The 23371-nt window shown below is 39.5% G+C and overlaps 1 protein-coding gene across 1 annotated transcript; it reads left to right on the top strand.

Moving 5' to 3' along the window:
- Nucleotides 1–2931: 2931 nt before the first annotated feature.
- Nucleotides 2932–23169, top strand: cdh15 (cadherin 15, type 1, M-cadherin (myotubule)). Its single transcript, XM_085355523.1, has 14 exons — nucleotides 2932–3139; nucleotides 11585–11752; nucleotides 12960–13115; nucleotides 13658–13802; nucleotides 14025–14206; nucleotides 14281–14409; nucleotides 14520–14702; nucleotides 18937–19181; nucleotides 19282–19418; nucleotides 19542–19772; nucleotides 19872–20111; nucleotides 20490–20638; nucleotides 20788–20982; nucleotides 22384–23169. Exons 1-14 carry the CDS (start codon nucleotides 3089–3091, stop codon nucleotides 22582–22584), a joined length of 2412 nt encoding a protein of 803 aa, XP_085211649.1. The 5' UTR covers nucleotides 2932–3088; the 3' UTR covers nucleotides 22585–23169.
- Nucleotides 23170–23371: the final 202 nt, after the last annotated feature.

Genomic DNA, 23371 nt, shown 5'->3' with positions numbered 1-23371 from the left:
ACTTTTACACAGGAAAAATGATAGTAACCTGCTGATATAATTTACCACCATGGGTGTGTGATTATGCATATTTTTATCCAAATCATCAATTCAGTTCAGTTTTATTTATAAAGCACTGAATCATAACAACAGTCACCTCAAGGTGCTTTATATTGTAAGATAAAGACGCTACAATAATATGAACGAAAACCCCAACAATCAAACAAGCCCCTTGGAGCAAGCACTTAACTACAAGCTGTAGAAGAAAGGAATGTTTAAAGCCTGATCTCACAAGTAGAGAGGGTGTCTGTCTCCTGAGTCCAAACTGGGAGCTGAAGCTGAAGGCTCTGCCTCCCATTCTACTTTTAAATACTCTAGGATTCACAAGTAAGCCCGCAGTCTGAGAGTGAAGAGCTCTATTAGATTGATATGGAAATTAGAGATCATCCAGGCTTTTTTGTACTTAAGACATTTTCTTTGGTGTAACTATTTGCTGTGAATGTAAAGAAAACAGTCTGAAAGAATATATGTGTGTAGAATATTTAGAATAACACCTCTTTGTTTTCATGTAGTGATTTATATCAGGTTAATACGACATTGCTATCTTGCTGCTCGCTTTAAGGCTAAAGTCAATACAACCAGTTAAAGGTTGAAAGTAGCTCACCTGCTCTGCCTGAAGGTAGTTACAATTCTAAACAGCTTGAATCTGCAGTTATTTAAAAGCGCAATTTTATATTTCAGTACTACAGATTAACAGTAAAATGCGTATCGTGGGTGCTGAGAAATGTGTTACACACCATCTAAATAATGGGCTTTATTCAGCTCTCTGGGATTTCTTCAGCAGTTTGTCTTTAGAGATGTCCTGATGTAACAAGTGTATGAGTTAATGCAGTAATACTGTCTGACTGTTACAATGGAGTGATCCTTGCTTGCTGGCATGAGACATGTGATGCTGTAGCACCAGTTTAGAGTTTGAAGCCCGACAAACTGCGAAAGTATTTCATTTTATCCACAATCGAAACCTCTTCAGCTGAAGAAGTTCCACAAAAAACGCTGCACATATCAGACGCGATCTTTGTACTGAACCGCAAAGCAGCGAATTGTCTTCAGTTTTAAACAGCTCATCTTCTAACATAAATAGTTATAAATGTTTATGAATGCAACATTTGTGCGTGTGTGTTTATTATTGCCAAAACCTGGCTCTGGAAAGCAATATATAAATTGCTCAATCTGCCCTGTGAGATACTTTTTTGAAAAATGAGCCAAGCTTTTAAGAGTTATGTGATATTTTTAAGCGTTAGTGGGTGGACAAGATTAATGGGTATATCAGAGGGACAACTCAGGTAGAGCAATTAGGGGATGAAGTTAGAGGCAAGGCTGAGATGGTTTTGACATGTACAGAGGAGGGATGGTGGATATATCGGACAGCTGCCAGGCAGAAGGAAAAGAGGAAGACAGGAAGTGAAGGAGGACATGCAGAGTTTGTTTTTTGACGTATTTGTAAGTGGAGCAATACTGGTGTTGAAACAATATTTGAGTCGGAGCTGTTGAGCAGTTGAGAGCCTGAAATCTTTACGGCATCATCATCCATGTAATGCCTCCTCATGAGCTCATTAAGGTGCGGTCTGCCCGCACGCAGCGCTGGTGCTGTCATAGCTCCGCAGTGTCCATCACAGTTTTTCCAGATGCTATATCACTGCACACATATGACAACACTTTTTACATTCTTTTTTTTTTTTTTTTTTTTTTTTTTTTTGAAGTGCAGATTTTCAGCTTTAATTCAGGAGGTTTAACATGATATTTTCTCCTCTGTAGTTACAGTCAGTTTTAATTCCATTTTAAGAGGCTGAAAAGTAAATGGACAGACAGACATCATTTTTTTTTTTTTTTTTTTCTTCTTTAGAAAACACTTTTTACATTCTGAAGAAATCCTCCACTAAAGTCATCTTTTCACTTGCCCTTTATAGCGGTTTTATTTTACACTGTGGGCCACATCCGGCCCACTTTGACCTGAAGTGTGCAAGACTAATGAAACTCCTCTATCCTGTCAGTGTAAAGAAGCTTAAGGTCTCATTTAATCCCTGAAATATCTGAGCATAAGAAAAAGGAGTGCACTTTTAACAGTGTGCCTCGGTTATTTTAATTATAAAATTGTTTTTTTAATAGATTTATTTATTTGTTTGTTTGTTTTTTACTGTGGAGACATTTCTATGGTAGTTCATGGAAAAACATTTGCCATTTAATTGTTTATCTATTGCTTAATTACACTGGTGTTGCGTGAATGGCAGTGGAGGAGGTCTTCATCAGTAGGAAAAGCTATAGTTAAAAATCTCAGCCCTCCTTCACGTTTTCCAAAACCTTCCAGTGGGCCAGATTGGAGTCTTTGGCATGCTGATTCTGGCCCCCGAGCCTTATGTTTGACACCCTTGCTTTATAAAATTGAGGTGTGGATTTGCAGGTATTACATTAGATTGATTAACTGGAAATGGTTCAACTTTCTCTCTCCTATAGACTCACTCTTTTCCAAGCTGTAATCACTAAAAAGACTTTTAGAGGAGAAATCAGCTTAAAAAGAATCAACATAGCGATTAGTTCTGCAGTTTAATGCAACAGAACTAATAATGCATTTTTAATTGTTTTACATCCCGTCTGGTCTTTCTTTCATTCACTTCTTTTGCTTTGTGTCTCTGAAGTGTTTAAAACTCATTCACTGGTGAAGACACAGTGTCTGTCTGCACCGCTAACAGCTGCCCTGGCTCTCTCTCCCTCTCCCCCTCTCTCTCTCACTGGACTTGTGAGTGACAGCACATGTGCTGGGATACATGGGAGGCCTGCTTCTGAAATTCTAACTCCATGACTGTGAGACATACCCCAGCTATGGACAGGGTGGAGCTGTGAGAGACAGATGCTGTGAGAGGAAAAGGGGGAGAGAGAGACAGTCTGAGAGCGGTTGGAGAGAAGGGAAGAGAGGGACGGGTTTCAGGGTTGGAGAGTCAGGCCTGTTTTGTTCAGGGGAGCCGCTCAGCAGCCCGGTTCTTTGTGTGGACCCTCAGATTTTTCAGTCATCAGAGATCTGTCTGTGCTGAGTTTCTGAGTGTAGGAATTGAGGATGGCGGTCCGGATGTTGATGGTGTGCGCGCTCGCTACGTTGGTTTGTCGGGTAAGAAAAAATCTTTGTCTCCTCATACCACCTGTTGACTGAGATGAACAAACTTTCATGATTTATTGGAGCTTTAGGCTACGTGTGTGTGTGTGTGTGTGTGTGCGTGCGTGCGTGTGTGTGTGTGTGTAGTTGATTAAAAAGGCAGCCAGTTTTTAAAACATCCAAACTGGTCGCACTGACTTATAGCAGTTTTGTAGCAGATGCTGAGAGGTGAATATTAAACTCAGTGCACAGGTGCCTGAGCTATTGGAGGGAGTACATGTGCTCCACTTTCTGCATGCTATAAAAATATCAGCGAGAAGTAACTGAACGCATGTATCAGACTGGCTGTGACCATGTGAATCTGTACGGATCTACACTGGGCCAGCTTCCAAGAACCTCTCTGCTTCCTGCTCGTGCTCTTGTTTAGAGGACGACCTTTAGCTGCTCTGCTCTTTAAATATACAGTTTATGTTTTTACCTGAAACGTGTCCTTGGCCAAGCAGTAACTCATTTTCATCAATAGACGCACCATTCACCGGCTCTGCAATCAGAGATCGGGCCTGATATAAACATTACATCCAAGTCTGAGGAGGATGATGGAGTGTTTTGAGGAACAGGAGACTCCAGATGTGTACAGAGGGCTCATGGCATCATTAGTAGCCCCTGTCAGCAGACACCATTATGAAATCTATAATGGAGGACAATGTAAACTGACTTATTGCCCACAGCCCTTCCAACCACCATCAGTCCTCTTCTCTGTTTGGAGTAGTAATGCAGCCCAGGTTTCGTGAGGGAAGTCTTGCCATGATGTTTTATAATTCACTATAAATGTGGCTGATCCTATAAAGCTATCAAAATGAACGGTTCGCATGTTTTCCGCCGGTTTCTCTGATCTGCTGCTCGGATCATTTGGGTATTCGGTAACTAATAATAATGAGATAATATACATTGTCTCTTTTGGTCACGCGTGTGATAAATCACTGACACCGGCTACAGAGGAAGCTATTTTGTCACAGGACATCAGTAACCATTTTATTTATAACTCTTCATATGCACATAAATAATCCTGTAAATGATTTGAAAGCTCAGTAAACACTGAAGTGACCTTTACAGTTCAGGATCCCAGTCCTCAGGTCTGATATCAGACAGCTGCTTAGGCTCTGAGTGTAGAGGGTGATAGGGGATCACATTGCTCCTTCAAACGCTGGAGGTGTTACAAGTCCCAGAGTGAGAGTAAAACATCCATATAATACAATATAACCTAAAAAAAAAGCAATCATTTATGGCTCTTCTGAAAACTGTCTATTAGCACACATGGAGCAGCAGATTTATGGTAGGTACAGTGGTCGGTGTCCAATGCTAAAATCATTCTTTCATGGTCTTCAGCTTATCCTTACCATGGTCACGGGGGGGCTGGAGCCTGTCCTATCTACCATAGCCCAGAGGCAGGGTACACCCTGGACTGGTTGCCAGTATGACGCAGGGCTAACACAGAGACACATTCGCACCAATGGCCAATTTAGAATGACCAGTAGCCCTAACCTCATGACTTTGGACTGTACTGTGTGAGTGAGTGAATTCGACTTTTGGTAGAATTTCCTTTGAGTTAAGTAGAAAGGTGCTATATAAGTATTGGTCCAATTACAACGTAAGCAATTGTTGTTCACATATGAGAACTTCCCAAATACCTGTTGCCTTATTTCGGATTTGATATATGTTGTGGTTTGCCATGCAGCTTCCAACGCTGGACCAAAGCCTTCATACGTGTCACAATCTCCTCATGTCACCAATCCAGTTCAGTAAAACGTTTAAGAAGATTGCAGATACAGATTTCTGTTCTGGCTGCCGCTTCCTGTGTAGACCTCTACACCAGCCCAGCATCCACTTCAAAACTCTAGGGAGTTGTTTCCTCATCAATCCCTAATTTGTATTTGTATCATACTTTTGGGGAGCGATGAGCTTGGAGTCTAGAAACTCTAAGTATATTATTCTTCTGCACTGCTGTAATGACTGATTTTTGATTGAGATTGGTTTAAATGCCCAAACACAATAGAAATGTACCGCATGAACCCTTCAACCAAAGCAAACAAGATGAAACTGATGCAAAGCCCATGTGTGGAGTAAACCGTTCCATAAACCAATCAGAAGAGAAGTACGTAAACAAATCAAACTGATTACTCTTTAGCTGCGTTCTCCCTGAGTATGTCTGCCTGTCTGTGCATAAAACCTATAAAAAGGGCTGTAAAAATGCAAATGTGTGATTGGACACACACTTCTGCCCTTTCCACAAATACCTGCTTCAAAGTTTAGGCAGTTTTCCGGAGACAGCTTGTTTTTAATACAAAATCTTTTAATACAAATCTTACAGCAGCGATTGAGCTGAACAGACATCCATCTTCTAGGATGAATGAGTCAAAGGTGTAAAATAAAAGGAAGGAAGGAGGACAAATGCATCTTGTATTCATTATTTTTGCTCATGCCAAACGGTTCTATTTTAGCAACTCACCACGTGTATACAACAGACCGAATTAACACACATAGCATATAAACAACTTACTCCAAATCTTCAATCTGAATGAAAAAGAAATGTGTTCAAAGTAATCCCAGCCAGCGGTCCTAAGACGTTACAGATGGACACGCTGGGCAAATGCACAAACATTTTGGGCATTGTTTCTCTTCTGTGTACACTTCACAAGTGAAAGAAATTTGTTAAGGTCTCTGCTACATAAATAATCAGAGTAAAATTAATTGAACCATCAGCGGTTGTCAGGCCACTCCAAAGGCTTTCACTAGTGTCACCTGATAGCTTTCAGTTGTGTTTTAATTTTTCAGTAAGCTGTTTGAACTCGAGTGTTGGTGCCTGCTTTGGGTACGCTGTGGCGAAGAGAGGGCAACAGCCACAGCTGTTCCCAGATGCATATGTGATGCCATTTGTCCCGCTCTGTAATCCCCCCTTGCGGAAAGAGGAGTGCGTCGCATCTGGACCATGAAATCGGGTACAAATCAAGAGTGTGGAGCGGCTGGCCAGCTGGCGCTGAGGTCTCACTCATCGGAAACAATCAGTCAGAGGGTCTGAATCACAGGTCCTGCTGGGTGTGGATACCTGCAGGCTGTTTGCGCTAGCTAGAGTTTCAGAAAGAGCAAAGGGTACAAAATACAGCTTCAATTTCATAAAAAAAAGATTCAGCTAAGCAGTAAAGTCAATTTCCTTTTCTTTGTGTTGCCTCTTTCTTACAGACTGAGACGTGGAAAGCCGTGTGGTGACAGTTGGTAATTTAGAGGTCATACATATACTCACGCACCCTCAAGAATAACTCAGCAGCAGTGCTATGATGGGTTTCTACCATGGACCATTTGTATCCCTGGTGAAATCGTAAATTAACACATACAGAGATGTTAAAAGGACATCCAAATGACTTGGACGCATGCAGCATTTCTTGAAAACTGCTGAGTAGTTTGTTAAATACTGTCATAACTTCTTGTTCATGAGAATTATTACTTTGAGTTTCCTTGTTTTGATGTTCCTGAATTTAGTGGCTGTTATATTGTGAATAATTCAAGCCCAAGACTTTTATCTTGCATAATGTTTTTTTATTCCTGGAAACTTTAAATTTCCACTAAGTAGGTTTTAATCACATATTTCCCAACAGTATAAGCTTACAGTGATGCTTCCACCTCCAATGAGTCTAAGAGGTCTTGAGGATGAATAGACTGTTTTTGTTGTTTTATATATTCCAGTTAATAGGATTTGTACAATGCATTTTCTTTACTAAAGGCCTCAAGGTGCTTTATATTAAAGGTAAAGACTGTGATCACGCAACCCCCTATGAGCAAGGATTGGCAACAGTGGGAAGGAAAAACTCCCTTTTAACAGGAATAACCTCCTGCAGAACCAGGCTCAGGGAGGGGCAGCCATCTGCCATGATTTTTTGGGGATGAGAGGAGGATCACGGGACAAAGACATGCTGTGGTCGAGCCTGAGATTATTAATAACTAATGATTAAATGCAGAGTGGTTCCTAGCAGCCTGGACCTGATGCAGCATAACTCAGGGAGGATTCTTGGTCATCTGATCGAGCCTTAACTATAAGCTTTATCAGAGTGGAAAGTTTTAAGTCTAATCTTAAAAGTAGAGAGGGTGTCTGTTTCCTGAATCTCCTGAATCCAACCTGGGAGCTGGGTCCACGGCTGAAAGCGCTGCCTCCTATTCTACTTTTATCTTAGGAACCACAAGTAAGCCTGCAGTCTGAGTGTGAAGTTCTGTGTGGATGATTGTAAAGTGGCCAGTACAATAATTGTACTGGCCACTTTAATATAACCCAACACTTCACAGATCACGTTGTTTAATTTTATTATTTAGTAACTCCATGCTTATTTTTGCCCCTAACAAATCTACTTTTAGCTGAATTTTACAGCCTTGCATTGCATTCCTAAAGCTCAGACATCTGTTCTAAGGGGGAGGCACACTTGTTGTGCCACCATAAATAGGGTATATATGCCCATGTCAGGCAATCATGACTTAGCAAAGAGTGGAGCTGTGGGATCAGTACTGCTGGTGGCTGAGCGGTCGAGAGTCTGTGCTTGAGGTCCGGTAACAGAAGTGACCTGAGGGACACCTGTGTGACCTCTAGCCTGCAGCCGGGGGGACTCCCTGGTATGCTGCAGGCATGGCTTCTCAAACACTCAGTGTTTTCTTGAGCTATTTGTGCGACTGTTACACAAATGCATGCAGAAAGAAGATACTCAGGCTGATAGAGATTTGGTGCAAGGATAAACAGAGGTGCTGACTTCACTACAGACATGGTGAATTGTCAGGGACAAGACTTCATCAATATAATGTCATTTTAAATACTACAAAGCCTTACTTTTGCTTTTAATCTCTCCCTGTTATCCTTCACTATTTTACACCTTGTAACTTGTGTCTCTACTTTACAGAATATTTCAGATGACTCCCATATTGTGTGAAAAAACATTGTTTTGCAACCTGTGGCATACATTTCCATTGCCTTTTTTGTAACAGTGGTTCATGTCCAACAAATAATGCATTTGTAACAGTAACAGTACTTGGAAGGTGGACAGCTCAGAGGGCTCTGTGACGGAATGTCTCAGATTGAGTGCATTTGCAGGGTTGACAATAGTGGCAGTAGTTTTACAGTAATCGCCTCATGATGAATTGCTGGTATGCATGCCTGACATTGTGTTTGGATGGAACAGATATGTGTCTGCGTATCTTTTCTTTTAATACTAAGTAAGTATTAAAGTAATTTAAGAAAGTTCGTTTTTACTGCAAATTACATCACTTAGAAAACATTATGTGCAACAGAAAACCTAATAGATTTTCCCCCAGTGGAACTTACCACATGCAACATAACACATATCCATCTCTTGCTTCACAGTATTTCAGTACTCTTCACAGTGTGATGGTATGCTTTTTTCTCCGAAGCCGGCATCAGTGAGTTAGAGTCAAACTTTCTCGAACCTGTTAAAGACTCCTTAGAGTGCTTAATGGTTCTTGCTGTGAAGGCACGTCGTCCCCAAACGAGGCGTCCGTGGTCCTGTGAGGGTCCGAGGTGAAAGGCCAAACTGTAAAAGTATCTGGGAAAAGCCTCTAAAAACAGTTAATCTGTGTGTGGTGTCGTCGCTCAGCCTGTCAGGAGAGGCACTCGCCGGTCTAATTGGTAACACGACACTTTGGTGCTGCCGCATTTCGGTCTGGTAAAAGCATTTTAACAGTGCTGATGGAGACACTGTCTTCCAAAACACAGCCTCATCTTAAGTTGAAGCAATGGGACAAGTCAGTGATTCAGAGTGTTTAAAAAGAGAAACAAAGAAAGAAAAAGTTAAATGTCGATTTGTTATCAGGGGTTCATGTTTGAAAACCTCTTGTTGCTGATGTTGTGATGGTGTTTTCTTCACCATGGAAATAACCCCATCATCATCCACTTTAACTGTCTTCTCTGATTTGTCCGGCGTTTTTGTGTTGCTGAGCTTCTGAGTGCATTCATTTTTTTAAAAGAATGAATCAGTCGCTTTTTCTATAGATTTGTTTTTGGGGTTTTTTTGTTGTTGTTGGGGTTTTTTTTTTTAGCCTATGACATGCGTTACTTACACATCTCATCTATGGGCCTCATATTTAAAAATTTCAAGCCTCTGATAGAGAAATGGAAGATACGGTATTAAAATGGCTGTAAGTCCTACTCATTTACATCATGGGCCACCTACAGCCAACTTAGATCTTCAGTGGGTCGGCCCACTGACACGCCCCTTTCTGTCAGTCAAGAAGCTTAACTAACATACTAACTGTACTTCTAATACTATAGGTATTTAAGTAACTAAAAAGTTTACCTTAATTACTTTGGTTTAGTGTAAAAGGCCATGGAGAAGATTTTTATCAGCTGGAAAAGTTGTAAAACTTGTTAAAAGTACAGTTAAAAGTCCTCCTTCACATTTTCCACTACTATCCAGCAGGCCAGATTGGAGTCTTTGGCAGGACAATTTTGGCCCTTAGGCCTTATCTTTGATAACCCTCTCCTACACAGTTACTAAGTTCATTCATCTGGTCAAGGCTTTTCTTTGTGCCGTTTGCATGCTCTTCCTGAGAGTGCATTCTCTTCAGTTTTTGCATTTAAGGGGAAGAAAGTGGATGGTTGATGAATAAATTCAAACCCCTTGAATCAAAGCTGGAAGTCTCCACTTCAATCACATATTTCTTGCTTTATTTAAAATATACTGGGTTTGCACGCAGACCACCACCATAGTGGAGTGTTAGAGAAAAGTAAGCAGGTTCCTGACAGAGGAAAAGCTACAAAAATCGTTTCTTTGTCCAACAAACCTGTTTTCAGTCTTTTAAATAAAGCAGACGAGATGAGCTCTGCAAAGTTTTTCAGCTGCATGAACTTGCATTGTTACTGACTTCACTGCAGCTGGCCGTGTGTGCATTCTTAAATGTGACCAATTCAGACAAAATTAGAAAGTTCTGTATTTGGAGAGGAGGGGAGCAACTGTGATGCAGCTGTTGTTGATTTTAAGATTAACCAACAATGCAGTATGTGTGCTATGCCTGTAGAAGTTTGTGAGTTCATATATCGGAAGTCTTTAGTATGAAAGGAGATAACTATCAAAGCGATTTGGTGTGGGTGACACGCACTGCTGGAATCTGAATGTAAACATCTTTGCCAGTGTGTAGATGTTGATGGCTACAAAAAGTTAAATAGGTATCCAGGCGTTGGGAATATAGAACGGTCTAAGATTAGCCTGCCCTCTGACTCGACCTGCAGATGCCAGCAGTGGCTGCCATTCCTCCATTCACTGTCCCAGCAGCATACCAGAGGATCAGTATAGCAGATCACTCACCCTAGAGACAGGATGGGCTCACAGCCCGTTTAAAAAATATTTACAATTTTCTTTATCCATTACTCAGCATATTTACGCACCCTATAAAACTTTCATGAAATAGGTTAACAATTAATAGTTAGACATGTACTGCATGTGTGTAAATGCAAAGAGAGATATATGAGAAAGCCTTTTGCATAGCTGATAGATCTGCCTTTATTTCTGGTCTTGTGGGTCGAGCCTCTGAGCTCTTAAACATATGAGGAGTAATCCTGAGAACAGTCAAATCCCAAAGAGAAGCAGGAAGCAACTTACGGAAATGTGTAATGGGTAAATGGGTGTTTGGTCTCTGCACATGCATGTATGTCAGTCTCTATGTGTGTGCATATATGAGTGGGGGGGAAATCATGTATATGAGCGTGTCTGTGGAATTCCTACAGCCGAACAGATCCGTAAGGTGACCCCAAACTCCCGGTCAGGTGCAGAGCTGAGCATAAAGGGGAATTTGTGAGTGTGAGCAGGAATGCGGGTGGGAAAGCACAGGATCTAAATCCATAGTCGACAGCTGTTGTGTGAGTGGGCTGCTCGCATGTAATGTGTGTGTGGGTGTTTTGGGGCGTACACAATCAGGACGAGCAATGTGCTGAAGGAGAGCCTGTGAAATGAGCAGGACTGTTTTTGTTTCCTCGTCCTGAGATGAATTTGCACCCAGATCAAAGGATGATGACATGTTAGTGGGTGTAACCTGAATCTGCGGCCCTGCTCCCCTTCAGCCCCCAGACAATCCCACAAACTCCACATCACAGATGGCCTCGGCTCTACGCTGCCATTCCATCAGGCCACAGGGAGCGTTAGAGCTCTGAGGAAGACTCTCAACATTGATTTAAACAGCTGCAAATGTAATGATATAATGTGTGTATTCCATGAAGGTGACTTACATGTGATCTGACTGCTGCACATTATAACTCCATTACAGCTCAGTAGTAGGAAGCAGTGTGTGTGTGTGTGTGTGTGTGTGTGTGTGTGTGTGTGTGTGTGTGTGTGTGTGTGTGTGTGTGTGTGTGTGTGGTTAATGTCTAACTTCATTTTCCAGTGAGTTTCATGCTGTAATTTTTTTTCCCTCCTCCAGGTGTGGAGCTCTGCAGAACCTCACCATAGTGAGAAAGAGTTGCATCCTCAGGTCCTTCACCCATGGAGAAGTAGAGGCAAAGGGCTGATCAGAGTAAAGAGGGACTGGATCATTCCTCCAATCAGAGTGTCAGAGAATAGCAAGCAGATTCCTGAAGACCTTGTCCAGGTAAATGCCAAATTAAAACTTTTCACATCGATTCATCACTGCATTCGTCTTCTTCTTTTTCTTCTTCATCTTCTCTCATGGGTCGCCAGGTCTGTGGTTTTCATGCAAAATCAAGCACCAGACCGCTTTTCAGGTTTTTGTTACAGGCCTATTTGGCATGGTCATTAATAAATATAAATCCATATTCCATATAAAAAAAATCTATTTTTACTAATTATACACTGAATATAAAACATCCAGGTAGTAACCATGGTGGCATCACGCATTGGGTGGTAAAGTCCAGTTCAATAAGGAGAGAGCATTTGAAGAACTGAACATGATTTGTGATTTATTGAAATATAAAGTCTGAGTAATAAACTTTTTGATGATCAGAAGTGAACATAGCAAAGCAGTGCCGTGTTAGGAAGTAGACCAGAACCCTCCAGAGTCCAGACACTGGTGTTAGCAGAGGCGAAGCAGGTGGAGATTTGAACGAGAATCTCTATCTGGCACGGAAGCGGTGGATTGGGGGAGGATGGGGGTTGCACGGATGAGAGTGAGGTTTAAAGCACATGGGACTGAGGCTGACTGGCTTGCAAAAGGCAGACAAGAAAATGATTGGGCCAGGGTGATGACGACACCGTGGGAAAAGCAGGGGGGGGAGTAAAAAAGAGACTAGGAGCCCCCACCACATCCAGCAATGCAATGCAGATGAGGGAATACAGAGCTTCTTGACTGAATTTATATATAAGCTTCATTCATGAAGACATTTGCTTATTGTTTTGAAACCAGGCATAATGACATCTGAGAAACTGAGGGGCACTGCACACTCATAGGCTTTGTACAGATTTCCCAACAAGGTGCTAACTTTTGCAGGTGCAGTAAATAAAGAGTTTGGTGACTTCCTTCTAAAGACTAAGTCCACGCTAATTGTGTTAATTAGTGAGGACTGAATCCTATTAAGTTGATTTCTTTAATATTGAACAACACTGACTGTAAATTTCATTCAAACATATTACACACAACATAGAGCCGTTGTTGCAGACTTCCCATGACCTAAATGTACAAATCATACCTTACACTGAGAAATAGCCATTTTATAGAAAAATTATTACATAAAAAAAATACAAACTTGTTGTATTGATTAGTCTCACAGCCCTAATTGTCCACAAAGTGACTCATTTGAAGTTTTTGATGATCATCAGCTTTCTCTAATCTTTCTGTCCAGATCAAATCTGACAAAATCTTCACCGGTGAGGTAATCTACAAGTTAGAGGGACAGGGGGTTGACCAGGAGCCCAAGAACCTGTTTGAGATTGATGACAAGACAGGGGTGATCAGGAGCAAGCAGCCACTGGACAGAGAGAAGTACAGCAACTTCACGGTAAGACTGCGTTTATGGGAGTTAAGTTTTAAAGCACAGGTCGCCAGAAGTGTTAACTTACACAAGCTACAACGTGCTGTTTAAGAGCTCCCGTGTGTTCCAGAGCATGTTTCTGCCTTAAAGCAGACAGGAAAAAGCAAAACAAAGCAAAGCCAGAGGTCAGCTTTCCAGGGATCTTTATGAGCATCTCGGGAAGGACTTCTGAATGTTTGAGATCATATGACTTGTGATGTAACCCTGACCCAAACATCCTGCTCTTTTCTTTCTGCCAACACATGTTGTGTTCAGATAATGTAAAAGTCTAAAGACACCTTGAGGGGATTGCTGGATATGGAAGATTGTTTCTGCCACTGGAAAAAAAACCAACCATGTATAAGTCAAAATTTAAAACTTCTGAGAAAATAAGTTCAATTCAAGTTCAATTTTCAACTTAGCTCTGCCGATCATGCTTCCATAGTTGGATGTTTGTGGCAAGCACAGTGATATTTGATTCTAACACATTTTCTGTTGTATTTGTATTGTGTGTGTGTGTGTGTGTGTAGCTTAAAGCCTTCGCGTTGTCCCCCAGTGGAGAGCGACTGGAGAATCCGACCACCATAGAGATATTAGTGCTGGATCAGAATGACAATAGACCTGTCTTCCCTCACAGCCCGTTTGTGGGCACTGTCTCTGAGTTCTCAGTCCCAGGTACACACATATATGACCCATTTAGATAATAACAAGCAAACTATTTTTTTCACCTAATAGTCCATTTTAAAGGCACGGCGTTTTGTAACGTTGGACATTTTCTCAATGAAGTCCTGCAGTCTCAGCACCAACGCCACACATCCGTGATCCACTCTGATGGATCTTTTGAGGGACTTTATGAGATCTGTCCCGCTGACCTGAGCTCTCAATCATTCACGACAGGCACATCGGTAATGACAGTGACAGCCACAGATGTAGACGACCCAATGACAGAAAACGCTGTTCTGAGCTACTCCATCATTGACCAGGAGAGCATTCCTCCCAACGCCATTACCAAGATCATGTTTGGCATCAACAACAAGACAGGTGCCATCTACACAAGAGATGTAGGCCTGGACAGAGAGGTAAACAGGAGGAGGGCTTTTGCAGAGCATCATAATGCTTTTATTTCACTAACGTGCTGTATTGCGTCCCGTAGGTGGTGAAAGAATTCAGGTTAAAACTACAGGTGGCTGATATGGGGGGCATGGGACTAACAAGTGAAGGTGTGGCAATCATACATGTTTCTGACATCAACAACCACGCACCGCAGTTCAGCCCTGACTCAGTAAGTCTCAGAAGTCTCAGGAAAATACTTTCCGTAATTTTAGGATCTAACCTGTCACTTCAATTTGTTATCACGATCGGTGATTTCTTTTCTGTTTGTGGCGCGTGTAGTACAACATGACAGCGGTGGAGAACAGGAACGACTACGAGCTCGGACGAGTGAATGTGACAGACAGAGACGATACTGGAACGAAAAACTGGAAGGCCAGATACTTCATTTCAAATGACTACAGAGGAAACTTTGCTGTCCATACTGATCCCATCACCAACCAGGGGGTCCTCACAGTGGTGAAGGTAAAGCCGGGGAGGGGGAGGGAATGTTTCCAAAGCATTCACAGAAACAGGGACAACAATGTGGTTCTTTATTAAATATTGAACATTATTAAACAGGTAAAAGTTGGGGACTTACATAAATTTGATAATTTAATCATTAATAATTTATACAGCAATAGCTGTAATAGAATAGAAAAATAGCAATAATAGAAAAAAATGACATGACAAGACAAGAAGATCTTTCTGGTGTCCAGGATTGTTGTAAATCGCATGCTTTTTTTTTTCAAACTTTATTGAAATTATAAAGCGAACAGTCAGTCATTCCAGTTCAGTTTGTACAGTAGACATACAAGGCAAATAAGAGTAACAATATACAGTACAATGAAATAAGAAGGATAAATAAGTAAAGGAGAAAAAAAGAAAAGAAAAAAAAGGGGGGGGGGGGGATGTGACAGACTTCATAACAACTTTGTACTTGAAAGTTGTGACAGCTCATTCGTTAAACATTTCTGAATGAATTTCAATCAATGATAAACCTTTTTTATTGGAAGTTAATTTAAGAGAGTTTAAGTAATATTCAATTTCAATCAAAAACAAATTAAATGATGGGGTTGAGTCTTGAAATTGACATTTATGTATATGGAATTTCCCTAATAAGATATAAAGATTGACAATGGCACATTTTTTTTCCCTTTAGTTTCAAAATAAGTGATAATGTTCTTCCCTTCAATTTTGATTTCGTATGTTGTCTTGCACAGTATATAATTTTCAAGCTCTCTCCAAAATGTAGCACTATATGAACAGCCATAAAACAAATGAGTAACACTTTCAAGTTCAGTTTTACAAAAGGTACATTTTCTATCAATGTCACAGAATCTTGAAACATACGTGTTGGATGAATATATGTTATGTAATATTTTCAAATGTAATTCTCTAACTTTGTTTGTAATACAAAATCTAAAAGGAACAAGCCACGCTTTATCCCAGGTGATATTATCAAAACTAGCATTCCAAAAAAACTTCCCTCTTGGAGTTATTTTCTTCGCATTATACAAACATTCTCTAATATGTTTATTGGTGCATTTCTTGCTTAAGAAATCAATACCATTTATATAAAGACTGTTAACGGATGCATGTGGTGTGTTCTGTTTTTTGTAGCTTTTCATCAACTCAGTCAGTCCGCTGGGAACGGACTTTATTACAGAGCTAAAATCTTTAAATTTGATAGGGAATGTTTTTTCTGTAATAAAGTCATTGTAACTAAGTAGCTGGCCTTCAGAGTCAAATAAGTCTTTTAAATATATTATATTTTTATCAATCCAATTCTGCAAATATAGTGATTTGTTCCTCTTAGTAATACATTCATTATTCCAGATAATAGATCTATGTGGAGAAAAGTTATGTGAATAACATAATTTCCAAGCCAACAATGCCTGTTGATAAAATGCAGACATTTTAACTGGTAACTTTGATATACTGTAATTACAAGACAATAGGAAGTGTAAACCTCCAACATTTCTAAAAATGTTATGTGGAATGAAATGCCATAATGATCCAGGAGATTTTAAGCATTCTTTTACCCATTTCACCTTAAATGTATAGTTCAGATCCATGAAGTCCAGAAGGTCAAAACCACCTTTATCTTTAGGTCCACAAAGCAACGATTGTTTTAGATGATGGTGCTTATTCTTCCATACAAAGTTAACAAATAAGTTATTAACATTTTTACATGTGGAATCATACACATTAAGGGAAAGGGCTGGATACACAAATCTGGAAACACCTTCAGCTTAAGTCAAAAGGATTCTACCAAAAATTGATAGGTCTCTTTGGAGCCATCAGTTCAGTATAGTTTTAGTTTTTCCATCCTGGGAGAAAAGTTGAGTTGTTGACGCTCTGTGTCATTCTTACAGACATGAATACCAAGGTATCTAACACAGTTTTTGACAGGAATATTGTATAAGGATTTGACATTTGATTGGTACAAACTTAAAATTTCACATTTAGATTTATTTAGTTTTAAACCAGAGGCAATTGAGAAATCATTTATTAATGAAATAGCATTTTCAATCTGATCTTTGTTTTTTAAGAATAAAACGGTGTCGTCTGCTAGTTGGGTCACTCTGATTTCTTTACCAAAAATAGATAAACCTTTAATGACTGGGATATTTAAAATGTGTAATGAAAGTGGTTCAGCCGCAATCAAAAATAAAAAGAGTGAAATTGGGCAACCCTGGCGAACAGATCTCATGACTGGAAATCTTTTAGTAGTATTTGGATATAGTATAACACAACTGTCAATATTTTTATAAAACATTTCGATAGTTGACACAAAGTTTGGACCAAAACCAAAGGTTTTGAGTGCTTTAAATAAGAAATAATGTTCTACCGTATCGAAAGCTTTATAAAAATCAAGAAACACAATAAGGGAATCATCATCTATATTGTCAGAGTAGTCTAATAGGTCAAAAATAAGCCTTATGTTTGAACTGATATGGCGGTTGGTCATAAATCCGGTTTGCGTTTCAGCTATGATCTCATCAAGATTTTTCTTTAATTTTTTGGCATAGACCAATGAGATAATCTTATAATCTATGTTCAAAAGAGTGATAGGTCTCCAATTTTCTATAACAAGAAGATCTTTATCAGGTTTAGGAATTAAAGTTATAATACCCTGTTTCATGCTTGTGGACATTTCTTTTCCATCAAGGCATTCCTTAAATAATTCTAATAAAGGATCAACAATGATATCCCAGAACTGTAAATAAAATTCCACTGACAAACCATCATTACCTGGAAATTTGCCCTTTTTCATTGATCGAATTGCCTCTGAAATTTCTGATTTTATTTCTGAGATAGTTGGTGCAAAATTTTTAACTGACTCGATAAATCTATCACAATCATTGATATTACAATTTGATTTGTATATATATTTGTAGAATGAACCAACATGTTTTGAGATATCTAAATAATTAGTGGTTATGTTATTATCAATCTTAAGAGCAGATATATTGTTTCTTCTTTGGTTTCGTTTCTCAAGAGCAAAAAAGTAACTAGAATTTCTTTCACCTAGTTCTAGCCATTTTGCTTTGGACCTTATAAAAGCCCCTTTAGCCATGTTAATATATGCATTATCTATTTATTCCTTTAGTCTTTTCAATTTAATTTCTTCATCATCTGATAGAGCATCTTTCTTCATTAATATGTTTAATTCATTCATAATACTGATTTCTTTAGTGTCATGTCTTTTTTTAATTTCTTTGCTTCGCCTTATTGCTGCTTCCGTTACCTTGAATTTGAAAAATTCCCATTTTAGTGTGTGATTCATATTGGTATCCCCGAATATCTGATCTGCCGTTTTTTCCACTATACTACAAAATGTATCATCATTCAATAAATTATTATTTAGCTTCCAAAAACCACGTCGTTTACTTTGACTTTGTTTATTGCCAACTAAGTGAATTGTGATCAATTTGTGATCAGTTAATGGAGCAAAATCATGAGAAGATTCTGAAACAAAATGTAAACATGGAGAAGATATTAACCATAAATCAATTCTGGATTGTAGAGATCTATTTGCATTGCTCCAGGTAATGTAAATCGCATGCTCAAAAATACTGACATAAACAACTGACATCACCCTTTAAATCTACATGGCCATTGAGACCGTCATACTCTATCAAACACCACCATCTAGTGGATTGTATTCAAACTACATTGTGCTCAGATCCACTTTAAAGCAGAGATGTAATTCCAGTTGATGGTTTAAAACAGGAACTTTTCCGTCATTTAATTGTTTATCTTTTAGTTTACTTTCCTATGCTGTGAATGGTGATGGAGAGGTCTACAGGGGAAAAAATTGAAAATCTATGCATTCCTCCACATTTTCTGAAGCCTTTCAGTGGGTCAGACTGGAGTGTTGCCAGACTGATTCTGGCCCCCGGGCCTTATGTTGACACCCCTGCTTTAAAGCCTGAATCATGAAATAATTTCCAGAAAATTTAATATATTTGCTGAACCTTCTGACAAATTAAAGGAAAAATTCATATTAATTTTCCACATATGAGTTTTAATTTGAATTTGCTACATTCACGTACATTTGTGTGTGTTTTTCATTTTTCTTAAAAAACATACTTTGTAAATATAGGCCTGTGTTTCCAATCAGATGTTAAATCCTGTTTCAGATTACATGAGATGACTGAATTTGTTGTTTTAGTTCATTTATACTTTAAGTCTCTCCTGTTCTGTATTGCAGCCCCTGGATTATGAAGCGCAGAGCGAATACCGCCTTCTTTTGAGCGTGGAAAATCTTAATCCTCCGAGCAGCAAGGCTTCCAGGCTGACTTTGAGCTCTGCCACAGTTACGGTCATCGTTGTGAATGAGAATGAAGCCCCACGTTTCAGAGAGGAGCCCATACAGATTGAGGTCCTCGAGTCTGTGAAACCTGGCACATTACTGAAAAACAATATTGCCTTTGACCCTGATAATTCTGATCTGAGGTATGATATGGCAGTGAAACAAGAGATGTTTTCCTATTTCCTAAAATAAATAAATAAATATGCGACCACGGGGTAATTTCCTCTGCTGTCTGTATGATAGGTATGAGATTAGCAGAGATCCTGAGAGTTGGCTGGACATCAACAGAGATACAGGAGACATTACAGCAAAGAGGAAGTTTAACATGAGATCTCCACATGTGAAAAACAGTATCTACACTGCTGCTGTGAAGGTTATAGGTCAGCACGTCTACTCATTCTAGACTTTTAGCATAAAAAAAAAATCAATGTACATTCAAAGCTGATTCATTTTGTTGTTTTGCTATTGATTTACACATTGTGTATTTATCTTTTCTTGCATAGATGCTGGTGGTGTTTCAGCCACTGCTACAGTGGCGATTACACTCAAAGAGACGAATGACTTCCCTCCTCAGGTTTTCCCCCTGACTGGCTTTGTATGCAGAGGCGGCAGCAGGTCACGTAAAGGTTTGCTTCTGACTGCTGTAGATGAAGACCTTCCTCCGCAAGCTGCACCCTTCCTCTTTCAAATACCTGACGATCTGTCAGCCAACTGGACCATCACTCAAGTAAATGGTAAAGAGCAACAAGAAGCAGAATTAATGGTCGTTCACTTAGGAGCTTGCAAATATTATTTCCTCTCATTTTCTTTTTAAATTTTCTTTTTTTTTTTAGATACTCATGCCATGCTTCAGCCGCTTGTAGACCTGGAGTTCAGAGACTATGCTGTCATGGTGCAGGTATCGGACTCCGGCAGCCCAGCTCTGAGTGCTGAGGCTCAGGTCAATGTCACTGTTTGTCTCTGTGACTCCTTCAGAGACTGCAAGTCTGAGGCAGGGGCAATCTTAGGCTCCAGTGTGGGAATCAACTTCATCGCACTCATTATCATTGCGGCGAGCACTGCACTCCTGCTGTGTAAGTAATTTCAGCCTTTCAATTAATGTTTAAAGCAAAAAGATTTAGCAAGATGGATGGGTTATTCGTGCAAAATAATCCATATCCATATTGCTGCTTTAGTGAAAAAGTTTGCCACAATAGGTTAAAACCTGCAATAAGTGACTTGCTTTGCATGCAGTTTAGTGCACACATAATCGCAAAGACTTATGATCCAGCCATGAGAATAACAGGCAAAACATGTATCCAAATCCCAGCATGCATTAACAAAATAAAGCTGCAATAATTAGATTAGTTAACTGACCATTTATGTTTGAAGCAAAATGTAAGAAAAAAAGTAGATACAAAAAACACCGATAATGAATAATCAGATAAACATTAATACATTCATTTTTGCAGTGCTTCTCCTCCTGGCTGTTGCTGTGACCGCCTGTGGAAGACGCCACCACATCAAGAAAGGAACAGGACTGCTCATCGGGGAATCTGAAGACGACATACGTGACAATGTCTTCAACTATGATGAGCAAGGTGGAGGCGAGGAGGATGAGGTAAGGCTAAAACACAGGTTGGGAGACCATGTAAACAGTGGCACGTGTACAGAAGACAGTCTTACTCTTTGTAATGTAATTGAATGTTAATAATATTTCATTGTAACTGATGGTTTGAGTGTGTCTGACTTCTTTCTCTCACAATGCAGAACGCCTTTAATATTGACCTGCTGTGGAATCCCCATGATGCACCCCCCACCCCGGGGTCCTTTTACCCAGGGTCTGGAATTCCTCCTCGAGGGAAGCAGCCCCTTAGAAAGGACGCCCCACATAACCTTCCATCGCCCACCTACCCACGGAGGCCTCCTGCAGATCCTACTGACATCGAGGACTACATTAATGACGTGAGAGGCTCCTACCATTTATTTATTTAACACAATAAATAAAAGAAAAACTTGCTCTTGAAGCAAAAACTCAATCCAAATCTACATAAAATAAAACATGCATCATTAGATTTCAAAACTCTTACTAATGAAGTTACTAACAGGTATTCTAAACGACAACCAAACACAGCACAACTAAATCTGGATTGTGTTTTCTTATGTTTACATGTGTAATCATAAAGGCATGCCCATAGCACAGAAAGACTCATACACTCAAGGGTGAATTTCATGAGTTTTAAAGTAAGTTTCAAGTTTAAAGTAGATGATTATTATCTACTTTATAGTTATGTTTTTTTCTTTGAGAGTGTTCCTGCTTCTCATCTCTGCTTAAGGCTAATGCTTTTCCCCCAAAACCCTTTATTGTCTGACCATTTCTTAATAACATTTAATTTTACACTAATGGATTACACTGGAAAAACAATTTCAGTACAGCAGATATCTGTCTGAAAGTGCTGTAATGAAATTTTAAGTGCTTCCTTCTTTATTGTTTTCTTCACTGTCATGTGCCAACACAATGCAGACGCTGGATATTGCTGCTCATCTGAAAGAGAAAACAACAAATTCGAGAGGTTTGACAGGGTTAGCTAGGACGTCTTACTTTTTTGTCACTAATTGCCAAGGGCTTGCTTATAGGGGGTCGTCTGATTGTTGGGGGTTTTGTCTATTATTGTAGGGTCTTTATCAAACAATATAAAGTGTCTTGAGGTAACTGTCGTACTCAATTGGTGCTATATACATAAAACTGAATTGAAATCTGCAGGCTTTAAAGTGTCTGTAAATAAACCACTACTTAAAAAGCCTTTACTTGGCTTAACTATAGTAGCTGATTATAAACCAACTAATCTCCAACTATGCTGCTATTTCAAACATTCTTGAAAGCGTAGTTGTAAAACGACTACATGATCATCTGCAGAGGAATGGTTTATTTAAAGAGTTTAAACCAGGATTTACAGTGCATCACTACTGAAGGTGACAAATGATCTTATGGACTCTGACATTGGCCCCATTTCTGTGCTTGTTTCGTTAGACCTCAGTGCATCATTTTACACTGTTGACACGATCATTTACAGCAGAGATTAGAACACACTGTTGGTATTAAATGAAATGTCCTGCAGTGGTTTGAGCTGTATCCATCTAATAGATTCCAATTTGAGCACGTAAAGGGGAAGTCTTTGTCACACAGGGTTCTGTAATAGCACCAATACTATTTATATTTTACGTTTAGGCACTATTATTAGAAAACACTGCACTTCTATGCAGATGATGCCCAGCTATATACATCTCCCATTTACAGGTTAAACAGCATTCCCATAGCCTTTTTTTATTTAACCTAATCAGCTAAGAAACATTTTCTTTCCTCAGGGCCTGGAAGCTGCTGACCATGATCCAAATGTGCCTCCATACGACACCGCCCTCATATATGACTATGAAGGAGATGGCTCTCTTGCAGGAAGCCTCAGCTCTATTGCTTCGGGTAGCTCTGATGGAGATCAGGATTACGACTACCTTAATGACTGGGGACCACGCTTTAAGAAACTTGCCAACATGTATGACCCGCGTTAGGGTGAACAGTATGCCACAGAAAGGATGCCTGTGTGATTGACAAGCAGTTCAGGACACAGATCATGCCTTTGGAGGTTTGTTTGTTTTTTTCTTTCTGGGCACATTTGAAATGTCCAGAGCAAGATTTAAAGTGTGTCCAGGTAAAACGAATGCTGTAAAAGCACAGGCCTTAGATCTAATGTGCCTCGTGTTTTAGTGGACACACTGACAAAAGGGCTCACTGCTAAGTTTTGTGGTTAGCTCAGGAAAAGAAAGTGAGACAGTGAGAAATTTGAGTTGAAAGGATCAGTCACGAGGAAACGAGGTGTGCATGCTACAGGGCAAAAAATGTGTTAAAATGTGCGTTCATGTCTGGCGTTGTTTGCTCTCATTCTTGGATGGCTCAGTAATGACTCATACAAGCCTGAGATTTTAAATATGTTCTTGTTTTTGTATACATGATTATTTTATAAGACTAATTTTCTTGCATATTAAATTTGCCTTTTTTGGTGACTGATCCTTCATTCCAGCATCTGTTAATCTTTTTGGAAGCCATGTCAACAAACATACTGAACCATAAAATATTCTGTAATTACTCTTTTTGGAAGTGAAGATTTTTTTTACATATATGCATATATGCACGATTCTACCCGTGTCTAATGAATAAACCAGAACCTTTTTACTGTGTTTCTTGTCATTATTATCATCATTATTATTATTATCATTATCATCATCAATACATACCATTAATATTAGATGTTCCACAAAGAACAACACAATGTTTAAATAAAACTTTATTTAAATATTT

This window comes from Diplotaxodon limnothrissa, linkage group LG1 (genome assembly GCF_057381915.1).
Source record: "Diplotaxodon limnothrissa isolate DT_005_m linkage group LG1, D_limnothrissa_male_GT1.1, whole genome shotgun sequence".
NCBI lineage: Eukaryota > Metazoa > Chordata > Actinopteri > Cichliformes > Cichlidae > Diplotaxodon > Diplotaxodon limnothrissa.
Note: the sequence above shows the minus strand (reverse complement) of the source record. Positions and strands in the feature narration are given on the sequence as shown.